The 19,427-nt window shown below is 40.7% G+C and overlaps 1 protein-coding gene across 5 annotated transcripts in view; it reads left to right on the top strand.

Moving 5' to 3' along the window:
- Window positions 1–10,110, top strand: part of TTC37 (tetratricopeptide repeat domain 37) — a 48,703-nt gene extending 38,593 nt beyond the window's left edge. For all 5 annotated transcript variants that reach the window (XM_032675839.1, XM_032675838.1, XM_032675840.1 and 2 more), the window contains exons 38-42: window positions 1,934–2,092; window positions 4,556–4,708; window positions 6,479–6,609; window positions 8,211–8,334; window positions 9,807–10,110. In XM_032675839.1, the coding sequence (XP_032531730.1) occupies window positions 1,934–2,092; window positions 4,556–4,708; window positions 6,479–6,609; window positions 8,211–8,334; window positions 9,807–9,884 (645 nt within the window). In that variant the 3' untranslated portion in view covers window positions 9,885–10,110. The remainder of the gene's footprint in view (window positions 1–1,933; window positions 2,093–4,555; window positions 4,709–6,478; window positions 6,610–8,210; window positions 8,335–9,806) is intronic.
- Window positions 10,111–19,427: the final 9,317 nt, after the last annotated feature.

Here is a 19,427-nt window from a genome sequence, read left to right as displayed (position 1 = left end):
AGATTGTGGTAGAATTGTATAAAAATCATTTGTGTGCATTTTCCAAAAGGTAATCTTTGAATTAGCAACTGTCTGTTCCATCAGAGCTACAAATACAGTAGTTCACAGAATATTCTGGGTTGTAAGGGATCATTGAGTCCAAGTCTTAAGTGAATGGCCCATGGGGGCATTGAACCTGCAAGGTTGGCATTATTAGCACCATGCTCTACCCAACTGAACTAGTTGTTGGTATATTCTCCCTTTACCAAAATGCTGCTTCTGTTTGCAACACTGAAACTGTGTTAATAGTTGAAACAAGTAGTGTATGTCATGATAAAGATAAATCTGCTCTTTCTGCCTAGAATTAACCTAGAACTAAGCAAAACATTACAGAAATTCGAGGCAAGAAGTTCATGTAGGAGACTTTACCTGGTACTCTACTTCCTGCTGGGTTGTGTTGTTACTTTGTTTCAGAGCCACAAGTTTTTGTAAAAAGAAAAGTCTTGAGGAAACGCAGCTGGGGAAGGGGACTGGGGTGTTATCAACATTGAAGTGTGTGTTTCATGTGTTCATGAACAGAAGACTTGGCAAAAGATAAGCAAAAAAGCTGTTGAACTCAGCAGCACACATCTTTGACTTTCATGAAGGAAAATTACTAATCTCATGCAAATGTGCTCCTTGGTTTTGGCATTTCTGTATTAACAGGGATGAGAGTTAAAAAAAAAAAAAACACAAAAAAAGCCAAAACAAACAGATTTGCTGAACATGCTGGTTTTCAGGGGAAAGTACTTTCTTGTCTCTCTGTTTGCTTGGTGAGAAAGTGTTTTTCTTTTCTGGCCACCATGTCTACTGACCTGTCTTCTATTAATGATTAACGATTCCATTAAAGATCAGAGATTTCTAAACATACAAAGTATGTCCTTCCCCCCATCTTGTCATGGGGGGTGGTTATGGATGGTTTTGCATGTGTTTTGTTGATTAAATTGCTTGGGGAGAGGACAGTCAGTGCCTGCAGTTAGTGAAGAAAAAGAGGAACATCCTCTGGTACCACAGACTCTCAGTGACAGTTTTGGACACTGAAATTCTCAGAAAGCCATATAACTAGGGATGGTGAGTCAGGCACTGCTGTCATTCAGTTTGAGATAGGCAGCGTGATTCCGCACTTGTTCATGAGGGAAAATTGCAGCAAATTTAGGAGCTTCTATTGTGTTTCAGAAAGTCTCTGCATTCTTTATAAAGCAGCAGCTTGTTAAGGATTCACAGGCAACATATCTCATTTTATAAAAAAAAGAGATGTATGAAAAGTACAAGTGTTGTTTCTTAAATCTGCTTTGAATTATAATTCTTGAAAGTATTCTGATTTGAGCAGGAAAAATAACATGAAGTGAGGCTTGCTGAAGCTTCACATACTTCACCTGAGAAGGGTAAAGCAACGGATGGCTGGTTTTCTGTCTTTGCTATTTTGTGTGTTTTTTCCAAAAAATGCTCTCTAGGGACCTACTGTTATGGAACAAGAAGTGTTTAGTAAAGTGCTTCTGTTCCAGGGAGAATAAATCACATTACCTGGGAGAACTGAAACTGCTTGAAACAGTCAAAGTCACAGGATAGGTTTTTGCCTCTATTAATAGGCCCACACTGATAATGATTGACAAACCAAATAAGAGCTGTCTTTCAGACAGTTTAAGACTGTCTGAAATAATAACCAAATAACTGTAAGAGTAGGACATATAGAAAATTTGGGATAGACTTCAGATGTATTTTGAGGAGAGTAGAAAAGGTTACCTATTTTCATGGGTCAATCCCTGGAACACCACTTTGTGCAGAGGAAGAGGAAACTGCTATTTTGCAAACATCCCGAGAATGCTTTCAATGCTGTTTTCTGTACAGAACAAAATGGAAAGATGTAAGTATCTTTGATATTTGGGAATGATAATTCTGATTGTTTTGGTCTTAGGCTTTAAAAAGCTGCCCTGAGCACCCAGCTCTCTTTTTGCTTTTGAGACAAGTTCAGTGTAAGCAGCTGTTGAAGTCTCACAAAGAACTTCCAGGCAACATCCTGGAGGAGCTTCGCAAGACAGTCATGGCCAGTCCAACTTCAGTTGCCGCCTGGCAAGTAAGTGTGCATCCTTTCCCTGACTGATGTGCCACTGTCACACCCACTGTAAGAGGGTGAACATTAGTTTCACTACTTGGTTTTATTTATCTGCTGACAGTCAATGACAGAAAAAATAGCTTGTATTTGGGTTGTTATAAAGTTGAAACATCATGTTAGATTTATTTAATAGTTGAAATAATAAGAACCACTAGTAAGGGTAAGCAGACAGGAGAATTAAAAACTTGAGATAAATCCCTAGCACCTGTGTCTTTAGGGAACTGTGATTTGACATGTAAACAGAAAACAGTGAAATATTTCATAACTCATAAGACTAGATGGAAGTAAAGGGTTCCTAATGTAGTAATATACAGTTCCTTATTCAGGGTCTGAAAACCTGAATAAGTCTCTTCCAGTCCCTTATTTGGGAGAATTGAAATCGCTTGAAACACGGTCAAGGTCTTTCTCCATAATCTCCTGACTTCAGATGTCACTGTTCTTTTGAGTAAGTTGATTTTGCAGAGAAGAGAAATCACTCCCAGTAACAGTGTTCACTAACTCCCTTCCATGGCACCATGAGTGATCCCTTTTAGTAGATATGAAGATGCTATTACTCATTTCATATGCTGTTTCTGTGAGACAGTCTGAGAAGTCTGTCTCACAAATGCCAAGAGATCTTTCTGGTGATGCAGCACATATGTTTGTTTATTTTCTAACAGTTGGTTCTAGTTACAGTTATTATCTTCCTTTTCCAATGTAAGTAGCATATTGTTTAGAAAAATTCTGTGAGCTTTTAGAGTCCTTTATGTAATTGAGGGATTTATGGCGCTCTCTCTGCCTATTGATAAAATAAAACCCTGCTTGTAGTACTGGAGTTGATTTCAGTCTTAGAAGACCAGTGCAAGGCTGCTGTAGAGATCGTTATCTTACTTGTTTCAGGGCTGCACATCCTCTTCTCTTCTGAAACACAGGAGTATCATTTCTGTAAAGATACTTTTTTGATGCATTTTTCACTGATTTGTGAGACTTCCTCTTTCTGATCTACAGAACTCATTCAGATTGGATTTGCAAAATAGGGGGCATGCAAGACATGATTGTATCCTCTATTTTAGTGACACATTTTGGAAATTAAATTAGGGCTTGTATACATTCTTCAAGCATCCCTTCCATAGCCAAGTCATCTTGCTTACCAGCAGGGATAAGTGAACTGAAAGTGTATGTGATGTAGGGAGTGGGAGGGCTTGATTGTTTTGGTCTTCTTAATCCAGGCCACAGATAAGCTACCTCTGAGGAAGATCTTTTCAGTTCTAATTAAAGAAGGTATTTCTTAGGGCTTAGATAGCATTCTGAAAAAGCCTGGCTGCTACATCTGTTCGTAGTGGATAAATATATGCTTTTATGTTTTCTGTCTTTAGACTTCCTAAGAGTTTGATAAATGTTTTGTCTTACTCAGAAGTATCCACTGTGATGCCTTACAGTTTTTACTAGGTTATAGGGGCCCTTAACTATTCTTTTCGCTGAAGTTTTTGGCTTTTGTCTTAATAGTTGTTTTGCAGGATTTAGGAGTGCTGCTGAACTGCTATTCTGATGGCTATTCTACTATTTGTGCTGTGGCTTATCAGGAAAATAGAGAGAAGCACATCTGGTAGAGTTGCCTTTGTGCCTTTGCATAAGGGTTCTCTTCTTCACATCTTGGGAGCTAGACATCTTCAGCTGCAAAGAACTGAGGTCAAGGGAAGCTTTTTTTTCTTCACACGAATGAATATTTTACTTTACAAAGCAGTCCTGCAACTCGATGTCAAGAATGCACAGTCTCACTAGTGCTAATTAATGCTTTCTAATGTGTCTAGTGGATAAGTAACTTCTGTGCACCAGAAAGGGTTAATAATTTTTGTCCCTTGTAACACCAGGCAGTCTTTAGCTAGCAAAAGTCTAAAGACCTTTACTCAAAAGCAAGGGAATTTTTTTTTTAATAAGAAATTGCTCTGTTTGCTTGATGATCCAGCAAAGAATATTTCTAGATATGGCTTACACATTTTCATGCAGGCAGCAGAGGCATGAAACTCTGCCTCCAAGTGTCTTATTTCCTTTGTCCCATCTGTCTTCTCAGGCATGACTCAGCTGATTCAGAAACTGTGTAACGCAAGTCTACACCCATCACCTGGATTCATGCTTATGTCATAACGTCTTTCTTCCTGGCATAACTCAATGCACTGAGAAAATCTATCAAAAAGGTGTCCATGAGTGGTCTAGGGAACTCCCAGAATAAGTTACTGTAGTGAGGTGTACTGCCAGTTATGCAGCAGACTACATTTTTCTGCAGGGCAGTACGCAGTATATTGCTGGAATGAGGTATGGGTGCATGGTGGTGTTTTTAGCTAATAGTATGCTGTGGTACTCTCATAAATTAAACTAAAAGATATTGTCTAAGGGCTGTGCGTTTTGGTGGCTCCATAACTGATTTTGTTGGATGTTTATTTTCAGTGGCTGGCAAAAGTATATCAGTCTCAGAGAATGATGATTGGAGCAGAGATGTGTTACAGAAAGAGTCTGCAGTTGGCGTCACAGCAGGGCAGCTGGAACGGGAAGTTATCCAGTCTGCTCAGGCTAGCTATGCTCGCACTGGAAATCTGCATGGTAGGATAACCGGTATGATATAACTGCATGATTTAAGAGGAGTTGCTGGAATGTAGGGCTTCTGTAGTCTTTAAATGAAGCCCCTGTTTAAATCACTTTGCATTTTATGAATGACAGCTAGAGAATAAAGTGAGACTCCAAGGAGCAGTGGAATATTACAGTGAAATAACCACATAGAACCACTATGTACAGAAAGAGGCTAACTTGTTCAATAAGACTTACTTGTCTAATAACAGTTTCAGTTGGATCATCCAAATTGAGGTACCCTTCAAGTATCTGTCCTCTTTTTCAGAAAACTGCCTCAATAAAAATTTTTTTCTGCACTGGTGCCTGGAGACATCAGTCACATTTCAAGTAATTTTATGCCATATGGTCATTTCCAGATATGGTGCCTTGCCTTGTAGTGTAAAAACAGTCTAAGGGAAGTGTACGTTGTGGTATAAAGAAAATTACTCTATTCCTTGCAGTGAGGGGCAAGGTGAACATACCTCAGATTCTCGGCAAGTGTTTATTCTCTTTAAGCAGTGTCACTCCAGAAACTTGAAGTGCACTACCAGATTGCTTTAAAGCCTAGTGTAAAATGTAGATACTGCTGTGATCTTGGCTAACACTTTTTCATGTATTTTAACAGATGACCCAGCTAAGAGCCATAATCGAAATCAGGCAAAGCAACCCCATCTATCCTGAGATCTTATGTAAGAAAAGGCAGTCAGTTTTACAGAGGATAAAGCTACAAAGCTGTTATGCCTTGTAGGAGAAGAGAATCACCCTCAGTGTAGACAAGTTTCTTTCTCACAAGGCCTATGCTTCAAAAGGTTAAATTTGTCAAGTGGCAGCATTTTTCCAGACATGATTATTCTGTCAGTTTTCTAGTGGTCTGCTCCCTGTTTCCTATTGCTCTGAAATGCTTCCACAGGTCACAAAGTACCTTCTAACTTAATTAACGCTACTTCTTTAAGTGCTGGCCTGAATGGCTTAAGAATGCACGTGACTTTGTTTAAAATGAGATTAGTATGAATTTGATTATCTCATCTCTGCTTTCTGAAAGAGCAGAGCAACTGATAAGTGGATTTCTTTTTGGTCTCTCTCATCTGCACTGATTTAATGAAATGTGCGAGAGCCTGGTGAAAACCTCGCTCGAGTCCAAGAAAGTTGTGTGTTTGAAAATTGCTTGTCTCCCAGTTATCTCTCCAAATGAAGTATAGTAGTTTGAATGCTATCCAGACACACTGGGCATAATAAGGTTTTTCTTAAGCCAGTTTTCCTTTTTTTCTTTTCTTTTCTTGTTTACTCAAAAGTTGGTTTTATTAAGTAATTACCATCTTGGAATTGGTTTTCACTGTTGGTAAAAAATGTCACTTCTGGGGATAAATTCTACATTCTAGAATAGTCTTGTATATGAGATGAAGATTTACAAGCTGAAGAGCAAACAAGGGTTTCTGAAGCATTACTAAAACTTGTATGGAAAAAACACAAGGATTGTTTGCATAAATGAGGAACTGGAATGCTGGCAAGGCTGGTCCTATGTCAAGTTAACATGACTTCCAGGCACTTCTAACCACTGTTTGTGGTTTTTTAAAAGGTATCTTTCTAACCTGCCAAATACTTTATATAACTCAGAACTACTTGAATTAAACCTTCTTTCTAGAGAGCTGCAAACACACTACAATAAAGTCCTTTTTTGTTTTTTGGGGTTTTTTTTTGGCTTGTTTGTTTGTTTGTTTTTTATTCTTTTTTGCCCCTTTCTTTTATTTTTCACTTTTATAATAGGCTAATGTCTCAAATGAGCACTGGCCATCCTTGGTTCAGGAGGCAACAACAGAAGCTTTGAAACTTTCTCCTTGCCCCCTGGCAGCTCTGCTTCAAGCCCTGCTACAGTATAATCGCAAAATGGGAGCAAGGTATGCATGATCTGTTAAGTTCTAAGTGGAATACACTGTCTAAAAATACACATACAACTAAAAGAAAATTGAAAGCAGAAATTAATTCTTGAATTTAGTATGGGAGTTAAAAGGGAGAGGAGAGAAAGTAGTGTGGGAAGCAGCTGAATCTTCCTCTATTTGTGGAAGAAAAATGTATATGACCTTCCTACTAAGAGAGAAACAGCTGTAAGACAATTTTTATTTTAATAGCATGTTACCTAAATAAATTAATCAGGAAGAATACACATTCTTAAAAATGCTGTAAAATAGCACAGTGGAAACGCATATCACTACCCTATATACTGTGGGATTAATTTTGATCCTGAATTGGGCTCCAGTCAAAGTTCATGCCTATTCCTGAACGACCAAGTGCACATTGTGGCTTTTTGAGGAAGGGGAAGAAGATTTGAGGAAGGGGTACTTGGAATCTTCCTATGTAGTGAATTTGGTTCTTAGATCTTTTATGGTATTTTTGTTTAAGATAGGGAAAGTTGGAATTTTTTTATGGTTTTGTTCAATAATTCACCTGTTTTGTAGATAACTCTGACAAACTGGCTTACTTTCTCCGTTGGCATTTAAGAAGGCAGCCAAATGTGATTGTGATAGTTGTCAATTATAATAAAATTAAGATAAAAACTTATTTAATCAATTAAAATTGGTCTTATTACAATTTCAGATATTAATTTATGTGAACAGTATATCACAAGATCTAATTGATCTGCCTAGGTGTTTCAAAATCCTGAAACAAAAAATTAATCTTAAATACAAATTAGAAACATAAAACAGTTAAATCACAATCTACTGGAAAATCCTGTTGTTTATAACGGACAGAATCTAAAGAACAAGAGTCAAAGCTGATGGAGCACCAGTGAATTATTATGAGATTCCTAAACATAATTGGCAGTTTTTACCAGATTTCTAATGACACTGAATTTGAAAATGTATTGTTTGGGTATAAACTGTTGGTGTTGGAAGGTAGTATCAGCCAAATAGAACTTCAGACTTCGTGTAATACTCTAGTCCAATTTCCTTCTCTTCTGCAATTTCACATCCTGTCTCTATGTTTGCAGGAACTGCAGTACCTTTTGTGAGTGCCTGGATTAAATATATTTGTGTATAATATTAAATTCTATTGGTATCACTAAATTCTAGTACCTGCTTCTTTCAAGTGCACTGTTATTTCCTAGGTCTTAAAGAGGAAAATACCTGCTGTACTTGTTCAACAGATTACATACTGAAATCAGAGATTGTGCTGAAATCACAGGTGTCACGATGTTTATCATGCTCTTATAGCACTTGTAAAATCTACTATGTCAATCTGATTAGGATTACTTTCTAGTTAAAGCAGTAACTTGAGTGTAATATATTAGCCATAATAATGGAGGTAGAATTCCGTAGCATTCTAGATGCAACTACATAGGAAACAAAGGGATGTACAACTCTAGACTCACTTTCTTGGGCAGTATGGAAGTAAAGATGTGACCTTATATTACTTCTGACCGTTGTTACTTGCTCTGGTATGTTACATGCAGCCTAGTCAGTTGCATTTGATTTGGATTATGTTATGATTATATTTCTAGGGAGACTCGACGAATGTTGGAAAGAGTGGTTTATCAACCAGGGAATCCAGGAACTATAGTGTCGGTGGCACGCTGGTACCTCCTGCAACATCTGTATGCCAAAGAGGATTGTGAATTAATAGATGTAAGACAGTACATTTTATACAGAAATTCAATTTATTTACATTTAATATTACATTTACAACTTGAAAGAGGATAGAAGCAGGCTAAGGAGGTTCTGGCTTACCTGCTCTTAAGGTGCGATGTATAAAGGTTCTATATTGAAAAAATGTACTTTGGTTTTTGAAATTTACACTAGTTTGTTTGAAAGTCTTCCATTCTTCCATACAATAATAATGAAAAATAAAGTGTCTAGTCTAAACTTGCAAGAATTCTACTAGTGGCTCTTCAGTAGACATGAGGACCATTTAATCAAAATTTTACCAGAACTTACAAATGTACTAAAAGATACATGCTCTAGCCTGGGTGTAACTTGGAGTATCCCTGACTCAAAAGATCTGAGCAGTAGGATGCTGTATGTTCTGTATTGAGGACTTATATATGTAATAGTACATTATTTCATTACATAGTAAATGGTACATTAGTTTCTGTTGACAGGACTTCACAAATGGATTTGGCCAAACTTATAAATTCACTCAGCTCTTTCATGTAATGCAAATGGGCAGTCATTCATTTTGACTTGCAACTGGAATCACTTTGCTAGTCAAACTCTGAATACACTCTCCTAGTAACCTCACTGCAGCCACTGTCACGATGAGTCTTTTGCCTAGATCATTAGCTGTTTCCTGGTGAACGTTGAATCCAATAAAAAGTAAATGTGGAGGGACAGCATATAAATAGGCTCAGCACTGACAAAAATCCATACACAGACATAAAAAAATCTAGAATTAATGATTTCAGATGATTCTGGTATGATCTCATTGCACTTCCTTTTGCAAAGTCATCTGTACTCCCTACCAAAGAGTATGATGATAATGACTGAAGAATTGCTTGATTCTACTTAATGGTTTTCCTTTTAATAGGTATAATGTGATTGGATTACAAGAGAAGTGCTAGAAGCTTAGGAACATTAGGCTGTTGTGCAAGCTTTTTTAAATAAGAGAAAAGCTCTAAGTATGGTATGTGGAAAAAAAATCAAGGAAATGTGAATTTTAGAGGGGGAAGGAAAAGAATATCTGGCAAGTTTTTTAAGTTGCTGCAGAGAATACTCCAGTCTGGCAAATGGAGACTTATACAAAGGTTCTAGCAGGAGACAACTGTATGTCAGCAGGAAGATAGGTCTCATATAGCTCTGCCTGTTCAATTGCCAGCACTTAACTAACTTGTCAAACTTAGTTTCAGCCTCAAGTAACAAATGATGCTGTTAACAGAGCATTGGTAGTGACTACAGGTTTAGCAAGTCACTGTAGTGTGAGGTTTTGATCTTTTAAGAAAGCTGATGTGTAATGTTGAATGTTTTCTATCTGGGCTTTATGGGTGAGGTAATCTATTATGGAAACTGTCTCAAAGGAATGAAAATACATTTGAGATTGCCCATAAAATACTAGCAGTAAAATCTTAATTTCTCAGTTTTTCATTGTTTGTTTTTCTACACAGGTGCTTATAGAAAATGCCAAAGCTAATGGAGATGTTAGAGCTCTGGAACTAAATGAGAAGTTGTCAGCAAGCGCCTAGTATGGACTATCTCAAGCAAAATAATCTGACATTCATCTAAGTTAACTAGTTCACCTTCCAGAAACATATATGGTTTGGGCTATTGTATTTGTTTGTCTGGCTTTGTTTTTTTCTGTTTCATCAACTGCAACTTTGTCCTCAGTTTTACTTCTTCTTGAACAAAAGTAGGCTATTTTCTTGTTGAGTTATATAACCCATAAAATCACACTTTACTTAGAAAAGAAAATCCTGATTTTTTTCTTTTGTTTGCTTCTTCACCCAAACTTCATTGCTATTCACAATAGAGAGTATTTTTCTGTATTTCCCTCTTGGTCACACACAAAAGTACAATATTTCCAATGGGGTCTTGAACAGCAGCAAGCTTTTAAACAGATTAAGCAGGAGATTGCACGCGCCATGGCACTTGGACCAGTCAGGACAGAACCAAATGTGAAAAATGTATTTCATTCCACAGCCGGGGATAATGGTCCCTCCTGGAGCCTCTGACAAAAAGTACCTGGTGAGACCCAAGCCCGACCATTCAGTTTCTGGAGCCGAAGCTACAGAGGATCTGAAGCCAACTACACCCCCACAGAAAAGGAAATCCTAGCGGCTTATGAAGGAATACAAACAGCCTCAAAGGTGATTGGCACAGAAATACAGCTCTTCCTAGCACCCCAACTACCGTTGCTGAACTGGATGTTCAAAGAAAAGGTACCCCCTACCCATCATGCCACTGATGCTACATGGAGCAGGTGGATTGCTTTGATTACACAGCGTGCCCGAATCAGAAACTTGAATCACCCTGGAATCCTAGAAATCATAATAAATTGGCCTGAAGGTGGAAACTTCAGTCAGGCCAATGAGGAGGAAAAAGAACAAGTGAATCAGGCTGAAGAAGCTCCACCATACAGTCAGTTATCCGAAGAAGAAACACATTATGCCCTCTTCAGTGATGGTTCTTGTCATATTTGTAGGGAAGAACCAGAAGTGGAAAGCAGCTGTATAGAGTCCCACCTGTCAAGTGGCAGAAGCTACTGAAGGGGAAGGTGAATCAAGCCAATTTGCAGAACTCAAAGCCGTTCAGTTGGCCCTGGACATTGCTGAACAAGAGAAATGGCCAAGGCGTTATCTCCACACAGACTCATTGATGAGAGCCAGTGCTCTGTGGGGGTGACTGGATCGGTAGAAGAAGATTAATTGGAAGCGTGGAGGAAAACCTATCTGGGCTGCTGATTTTATGGCAAGACATTGCTGCTCGGGTTGAGAAGTTGACTGTGAGAGTCTGCCATGTAGATGCCCATGTACCTAAAAATCGAACTAATGAACATCAAAACAACAAACAAGCAGACCGAGCTGCACAAGTCAAGGTGTCACAAGTAGATCTAGATTGGCAGCATAAGGGAGAGTTGTTCTTAGCTCAATGGGCACATGATGTTTCAGGCCATCAGGGTAGAGATGCCTCTTATAGATGGGCATGAGACCGAGGGGTGGATCTAACCATGGACACTATTTCCTAAGTTATCCATGATTGTGAGACATGCACTGCTATTAACAAGCAAAGAGAGTGAAGCCCTTATGGTATGGTGGACTTTGGGATAAGTGTAGATATGGGGAGGTCTGGCAGGTTGACTATATCACACTGCCACAGACCCGCCATGGTGAGCGCTATGTGCTCACCATGGTAGAAGCAACCACTGGATGGCTAGAGACTTATCCAGTGCTTCACACAACTGCCAGAAATACCATTCTGGGTCTTGAAAAGCAAGTACTGTGGCAACATGGCACCCCAGAGCGCATTGAGTCAGACAATGGGACTCATTTCAAAAACAGTTTAGTTATTACTTGGGTCAGGGAACATGGCATTGGATGGGTATATCCTATCCCATATAATGCAACAGCTGCTGGAAAAGTTGAGCGATGCAACAAATTCCTAAAAACTCATCATCATCATCATCATGGCTGGGCTTCGCGAACAAAGATTTAGGAAGGCTCTATCCACGTTTGTTACAAGCACGCTGGTGGCTTATGAGGCCAATACGAGATAGACATATCTGATTGCAAAAGGCACAGCAGAAAGACTCCTTAGGTGGTATATTCAGCAAGACACAATTCTTTCTGCATTGTCTTTTCTCCTTGAGACTGATCCTGTGTGCATTCTCAAAGGAAACGGCAGTGTTATAGATGGTGTGTCTCCAGGCCTCCTGATTGGAGGCCAGAGTAGACTAGTTATGATGATCAATATGGCCGAGGCTGAGATATTGTTTCAGAGAGTCCTTGTGTCTGTTCTTCAGGGCTTCTCTCTTGCGGCAGCCAGTGGCAAGTTCACCATAGAGCAAGGGAGGCGGTGGTCCTTCATCCTTGAGACGCGCCCTGCCCAGCGCAGCTGTGTTCTCAGCAACATGGCCTCAATACTTGTGACTGCTGCTTGTTCTAGAACAGATGTATTAGTCACATAATCTGACCAGTGGATGTTTAGGATTGTACGGAGGCAGTGTGGATGGAAGCATTCTAGGAGACGCAGGTGGTGGCGGTAGATGACCCATGATTCAGATCCATATAAGAGAGTAGACAACACTATGGCTTTGTAAACACTGATCTTGGTACTTTTCTTCAGGTGTTTATTATGCCATACTCTTTTATGGAGTTTTCCAAAAGCACTGTATGCCTTTGCTCACTTGTTGTCTATCTCCCTGTCAGTCTTACCATCCGAGGAGATGAGGCTACCTAGGTAATTAAACTGCTGGACTGATTTGAGCTCTGATTGGCCAATGGTAATATGAGGATGATGGAAGACTTCCTGAGGTGCAGGTTGATAGAGAACGTCTGTCTTCTTTAAGCTGACATCCAGCCCAAAGAGCTCAGCAGCATCTGCAAAGCAGGATATTAAACACTGCAGAGCTGCTTCTGTGTGTGCAACAGGGGCGGCGTCATCAGCATAAAGCAGCTCCTGGACAAGATGGTTTAAGGTCTTAGTGTGGCCTTCAGTCATCTTAGGTTGAAAAGGCTTCCATCAGTATGGTATCGAATGTAGATACCGTCCTGATCATTGAGGTCTGCCGTGGCCCTTTGGAGCATCATGCTGAAAAAGACTGTGAATAGGGTTGGTGAGAGAATGCAGCCTTGTTTCACACCATTGGTAATTCGAAAGGGCTCAGAAAGTGCACTGCCATATCTGACTTGGCCGTGCTGATCCTCATGGTGTGAGATGATCATTTTAAGGAATTTAGGGGGACATCCTAAACTTTCCAAAATCTGCCATAGACCTTTTCTGCTCACAGTATCGAAAGCCTTGGTGAGATCAACAAAGGTTACATAGATACCTTTGTTCTGTTCCCTACACTTCTCTTCCAGTTGTCTGAGAACAAATACCATGTCTGTGGTACTCCTGTTGGCTCTGAAACCGCACTAACTTTCAAGTAGAATTCCTTCTGCTATAACGGGTATTAGTCTGTTCAAAAGTATTCCTGCCAAGATTTTGCCAGCAGTGGAGAGCAGAGTAATACCACAGTAATTTGAGCAATCAGATTTAATTCCTTTCTTCTTATACAAGGTGATAATGACTGCATCTCGAAGGTCTGATGGGAGTTCACCTAGTTCCCAACAGTGTACCACGAACTCGTGAAATTTGGCATGGAGTGCAAGGCTCCCATGTTTCCAGACTTCGGGTGGAATTCCAGCTGCCTTGCTGATTTTCACCTGCTCTATGGCCTTGAGGGTTTCTCCTAAAGTGGGAGCAGTATCCAATTCGTACTTCACTGGTTGTTGTGTGATGGACTGAATTGCTGAGTCCTGGACTACGCAGTTGGTACTGAAAAGGGTCTGAAAGTGTTCAGACCATTGATTCAGAATGGAGATTTTATCTGTTAGAAGCATTTGACCATCAGCACTGACTAGAGGGTTTTGGACCTGGTATGTAGGCCCGTATGCTGTTTTCAAGGCCTCATAGAATCCTTTGTGATCTCCCGAATCCGCACATAATTGAGTTTTTTTCAGCTAGATCGATCCACCACTTGTTCTGGATGTCACGGAGTTTCTGTTGGAGTTTGCTGCATGCAAGATGAAAGGCTGTTTTTCTTGCGTGACAGGATGGCAGTGCAAGGTGTGTTTGGTGGGTGGTTCTCTTCTTCCTCAACAATTTGTGGATCTCTTGATTATTTTCATCAAACCAGTCCTTGTTCTTCTTGAAGGAGAACACTAAGGATTCTTCAGAGGACTGCAGAATGCTGTTTTTAATATGGTGCCAAAGTGCTTCAGGAGAGGAATCTGTAGAATCTATGGAGTGGTTTTTGAACCTAGTTTGAAGGTTTGCCTGGAATTTGTCTCTCACTGTGGCTGATTGGAGATTGTATACTTGGAGTCTTCTCCTTGGGATACTGCCCCTTTTAGGTTTGAATTTAAGATTGAAGTTGAGTTTGCGGCACACAAGCTCTGTTTGGCGCACAAGCTCTGCCAAACAAGGTCTGTTTGGCATTCTGCACTGGGCATCACGCGGGTATGGTGGACATCGCAGGCATCTCGCCGTCGCACCAAGACATAATCAATGAGGTACCAATGCTTAGATCTGGGGTGCATCCAGGTTGTCTTCAGTGGCGGTCTGAAAAATAAAAGCTAAACACGATCCCAGTATGGGGGAACTGGAATAGTTTATTGAACACGAGAACACTATTTTAAAGGTATCTGAGGTTGGACATGTTAATGAAGGGGACGAGTTATGTTAATTATGGAATTACACAAGTTTTTACTGCAATTTCTAAATAGTTAATTTTTCTTCTAGTAGGATTACATGGGGGATAGAGGAATTACAGGGGTTTAGACATGGTTTGATACAATCATCTCAAAAGTCTTTTCTGATTTCTGCTGGAGCCAGGCTTGATCCATAAGGTAGAACTTTAACAGGTCTTGTGAGAAGGGTCCAGCTCCTTCAGATCACAAGGTTTTTGTCAGCCCCTGTTTTCCTTTGCTGAAAGCTGGGTTTGGGCTCCCACATCTGCCCCTTCTTTTTTTATTTTTCTAAAAAACAAAAAACTCGGAAAAAACTTTGATCAAACGTTTGCTAATGCAAGACAAAATACAAAGGAATACAAATATTACCTTAAATGTTTTCTTTTAACTTATCATGGTAACTAAACATGGAATCTAAGCTTTGATTACTATTTTCTTCAACTTATCAATGTTTTGATGTATCGGTTCAGAGTGAAGTAATAACAAATTCTACAGTTGCATTTTAAAAGCAAAGGTATACTTAAATGGATGTAACAAGAAACACTGCAGTCTTACTTTTAATACCACAACTGAAATTAATTTTAGCAAGGAGGTTCCTTTTTCAAGGCAATGTACAGCCTTTTACATACCTGAGATGGAAAGTATGATTATGCAAAGGCCACAGAATAGTTTGGGCCACAAGGTTTGGCACTATAAAGGCATGTGAAGGAATGATAGCTGTTTTAAGGCATTCTGCGTGTTGCTACATAAATTATTTTCTTAAACTTAGCACTAACATTAAAAACATTTAACCAATCAAAAAGACTATCAGACATTTTTGGATATAGGAAAGTAAACAAGGAACAAAATGCAAGAAGGAAAAATTCCCAACAATGCTAAACTAAATAACCCTGGATTAATATAAAACTTGTTTAAACAACTTAACTTATTCTCATTATTTCTTATTAGAAATTACTCTTATAAAATCTTATTTAAGCTATCCTCTAAAGAGACTATTGACTTATAGGCAATTGATTTTGAACCGAACTTAATAACTTGATGACTTCAGGGTTTGTGTGCTCCTGATTTTTACTGAAAGTGTTTCTTAGTGTTTGTTTTTGAAAACTTTTATTTAACCTAAGACGTCTCTGCAAATGAAATTCTATTCAACTCAGGGTGATATGTTTTCTGTTTTTTATCTAAGAGTGTTTGTGCATATGTGAGGTAATGCACATTTGTGTATAAATCAGAACATATTATGTATTCACACACATGCATACATTCACACATTCACACTCGATGGCCATCGAACACACATCATACAAACATACCTTTGGGTTTCATTTTACAGTGTCTTTTGGTTATGAACTGAGAAATTCGCATTTTTTGTTTCTCATCCTTAGATTACTAATATAACTACGTTTTCTGTTTTGACGATAGTATAACCTGTAAAAACATAAACATATTTTGCTTCATGTTCAATTTAAATTTCAAATACATATAAACATTCCTATAGTTCAAGGATAAAATATATACTTCTTCTATTTTTAAGGCAAATATATGTCTTTCTGTGTTAATTTGGCTTTTGGACTTAGGGAAAACTGTTATTGCAAAGACTTAAAAATTTTCAAAAATACAGCTGTGCATACATTTAAAAACTATTTTGGCTATTACTTATGGAAGGGTATCTTCATTCAGCAAGGGTTCTTTGCTTTCCCCGCCTTCCCCCCTGTTTTTTTTTCTCTTTTTTTTTTTTGTTTGTTTGTTTGGGGGGGTGGGGGGACAATCTCTCTATTGGTAGCGTTTTGTTCGCCTTATACTGTGAAACTGAAACAGGTTAATAAGCAAAAAGGGTTTGCAAAAAAGATCAGTTCATAGTTCAGGCTGTAAAGAAAAAGGGAAAAAAATCAAGGAAGGGGGTTTTTGCTGCTCTGATTACTGCTGAAGTCGGCAGCTTTGTGTCTGCCCCACTCTGTTTGTCTCCGGGGTCACTGTTCCTGGGTTTCTCTCGTGCTGTTCTCCTGGGCTTCCGCTCGCTCCCTCCTTCGCTGACGGTCCCGCTCAGGCTGTTTCCTCCCTCGGACCTTTCCCGGAGCCTCTCAGGGACTCTGTGGGATCCTCTCCGCCGCCCACGCTCCACAGCCCCGGTTTTTGCATACCTCGTGCGCTGTTTGTGTTTGTCTTTCCCGGTGCCTCTTTCGTTTCCGGGTTCCGGGTTCCTCCTGCCTTCTGAGTGGTTCCCGCTCGGGTCCCACTGCTGCTTCCTCCGGCACGGGTCTCTCGATCTCGTTTGCTGGGGCGCCGGAGGTGGTGGCCCTTCTTCAGGGACCTGCTCCGGGGTATTGACCTCGCGCCTCTGGTCGTGGCTTGGCTGCTGCTGCTGAGAGCGGTAGCGGGCGGTGACACAGGGACTTGCCGAGGCAGTGCGGCAGTTTGCTGGCATTGGCTCACACCCCGACCCTGCACGGGGTGGCTGCAGCGGCGGTGGCCATGGTTCTGTCTCACACGGCTCTCTCCGGGCAGCGTGTGTCGGGCTGCAATGTGCTTGTGCGCTCCGCTCGGCGGCTGGGGCCCGTCCCGGGCAGCAGCTGCTGAGGTTTTTTCGGGCGGTTGCCGAGTCCCTCAAGCGCGTATCAAGAAGGTTGGTAACGTTCAGTTCTGACGTGTGACGCTGGGCCCACAGCAACAGGTTCTGCAAGGGCTGTTCGTCAGTTTTCGCGCTGTGCTGCTTAAACTAGCGTTTTAAAATTAAATAAATGTGGTTTTGTTCAGAAGATGTTTGAGTCCCCATTGTACCCTACTTATCGTTACAAAGTCTTTAAAATAATTACCCAATCTGGAGTTCGTAGTCAGCTCGCTCAGCAGTTCCCGCCTGCTGAGGACAAGTTTCCGTGCACGTCTTCCGCTTTCTCTCAGTTCTGACTACGCACACACCACCGAAACACAAGGAGTGCTGCTTCCCTTGGTCCAGCCAGCCGATGGCCGAGGAATCTTCTAAATGTTAGAAGGTTCTCAGCCCCACGGTTGTGGCGACATTAGTGGCGGTCTGAAAAATAAAAGCTAAACACGATCCCAGTATGGGGGAACTGGAATAGTTTATTGAACACGAGAACACTATTTTAAAGGTATCTGAGGTTGGACATGTTAATGAAGAGGATGAGTTATGTTAATTATGGAATTACACAAGTTTTTACTGCAATTTCTAAATAGTTAATTTTTCTTCTAGTAGGATTACATGGGGGATAGAGGAATTACAGGGGTTTAGACATGGTTTGATACAATCATCTCAAAAGTCTTTTCTGATTTCTGCTGGAGCCAGGCTTGATCCATAAGGTAGAACTTTAACAGGTCTTGTGAGAAGGGTCCAGCTCCTTCAGATCACAAGGTTTTTGTCAGCCCCTGTTTTCCTTTGCTGAAAGCTGGGTTTGGGTTCCCACAGTCTTCAGACTATCTTTCTGCTGAAAGATAGTATTAGTGATGGTGAGCTGTTGCTCTGCACAGAGTTCTAGCAGAAGTCAACCATTATTGTTGCAGTTTCCAACACCATGCTTGCCTAATATTCCTTTCCAGGCTTCCAAATTCTTACCTACTCTGGTGTTGAAATCACCAAGGATAATGATCTTATCCTCTGCAGGCACCTTTTGGGTAAGGCGGCGCAGGTCAGTGTAAAATTTATCTTTTTTGGCAGGGTCAGCTTGGAGAGTTGGGGCATATATACTAAAGAGGACAACGTGTTGCTTGTTGTGGAGTGGAAGGCGTAGGGAGATAATGCGGTCAGAGGGACCTGTCGGCAGATTTTCAAGTTTTGGAACAATAGAGTTTTTGATCATGAAGCCAACTCCTGAGATACGCTTTTTGGTTCTGGACTTACCTGACCAAAAGAGTGTGTAACCGGCACTATGTCCTCGTGAAGGGGAACTTCACTGAGAGCAGCAATGTCGATGTTAAGACGAGCCAGTTCGTGGGCGATTAGGGCAGAACAACACTCAAGATGTCCGCTATCCGCAGAATCGAGCATGGTTCTGATATTCCAACATGCTAGAGTTAATTTAGGTACACCTTTGGAGCCAGGTGCATGCCTTTGTCTTTTGATCTTTGTGCAACCGCATTGGAAGAAGATGCCCGTTGGCCACGGTTAACCAAACGGGTGAAGGTGGAGATGAGCTGTGTTTAGGCCACCTTTTCTAGGCCCCTCTCCGAGTGGAGCAAGCAGTGCTGTCCTTGAAAAGGCTGCTTGGTCGTTCAGGGTGCTGCCCCAAGAGACTGTCATCTCCAGTCAGTCTCAAATGACCAATATCCTGAACCACCTGCATGCAGGGTTGGGTCTGTGGCTTCCAGTGCACCTTTCACCTGCTGTTTCGACCACTGCCCGTCGCTGCAGGGCTTTTTGCATGTGGGTAAAGTCTTCAAGCCTGCACAATGGATTTTTTAGGTGAGATGCAGTATGCGCAGAACTGAACCCACCCTTTAATCTTAAGGTTTAGGGCCGAGCAAGCTTGGATGGTGGCAGTGAGGTCCGCAGGACATAGGTTTAATTAGTGTGACCTTCTCTTAGATGGATGGCCTTACAGGGCTAAGTGAGGTCCATCTGCCCAGGTTTAGGATTAGAGTTTTCCTTTTCCTAGGATGACTGCCAGAAGGCTAACAAGCTCATCCTGCCCAAGGATGTATTGTATCTGACCCTGCGGTTTTGACCTGTCTGGCATGGGCGACCCTACCGAAGGCATGTACCATCACCAGCATAGCTCGCAACCACATGGGGTACACAGGCTACAATACTACTATTAAAATGATTAGGGCAAGTCTTACACTTTCTACTTTTCTGCCACCTGTCTATATTCAATCCCAGGGAAACAACCA

This window comes from Chiroxiphia lanceolata, chromosome Z (assembly GCF_009829145.1).
Source record: "Chiroxiphia lanceolata isolate bChiLan1 chromosome Z, bChiLan1.pri, whole genome shotgun sequence".
NCBI classification, from domain to species: Eukaryota; Metazoa; Chordata; class Aves; order Passeriformes; family Pipridae; genus Chiroxiphia; species Chiroxiphia lanceolata.
This window is presented reverse-complemented; position numbering and strand designations above follow the sequence as displayed.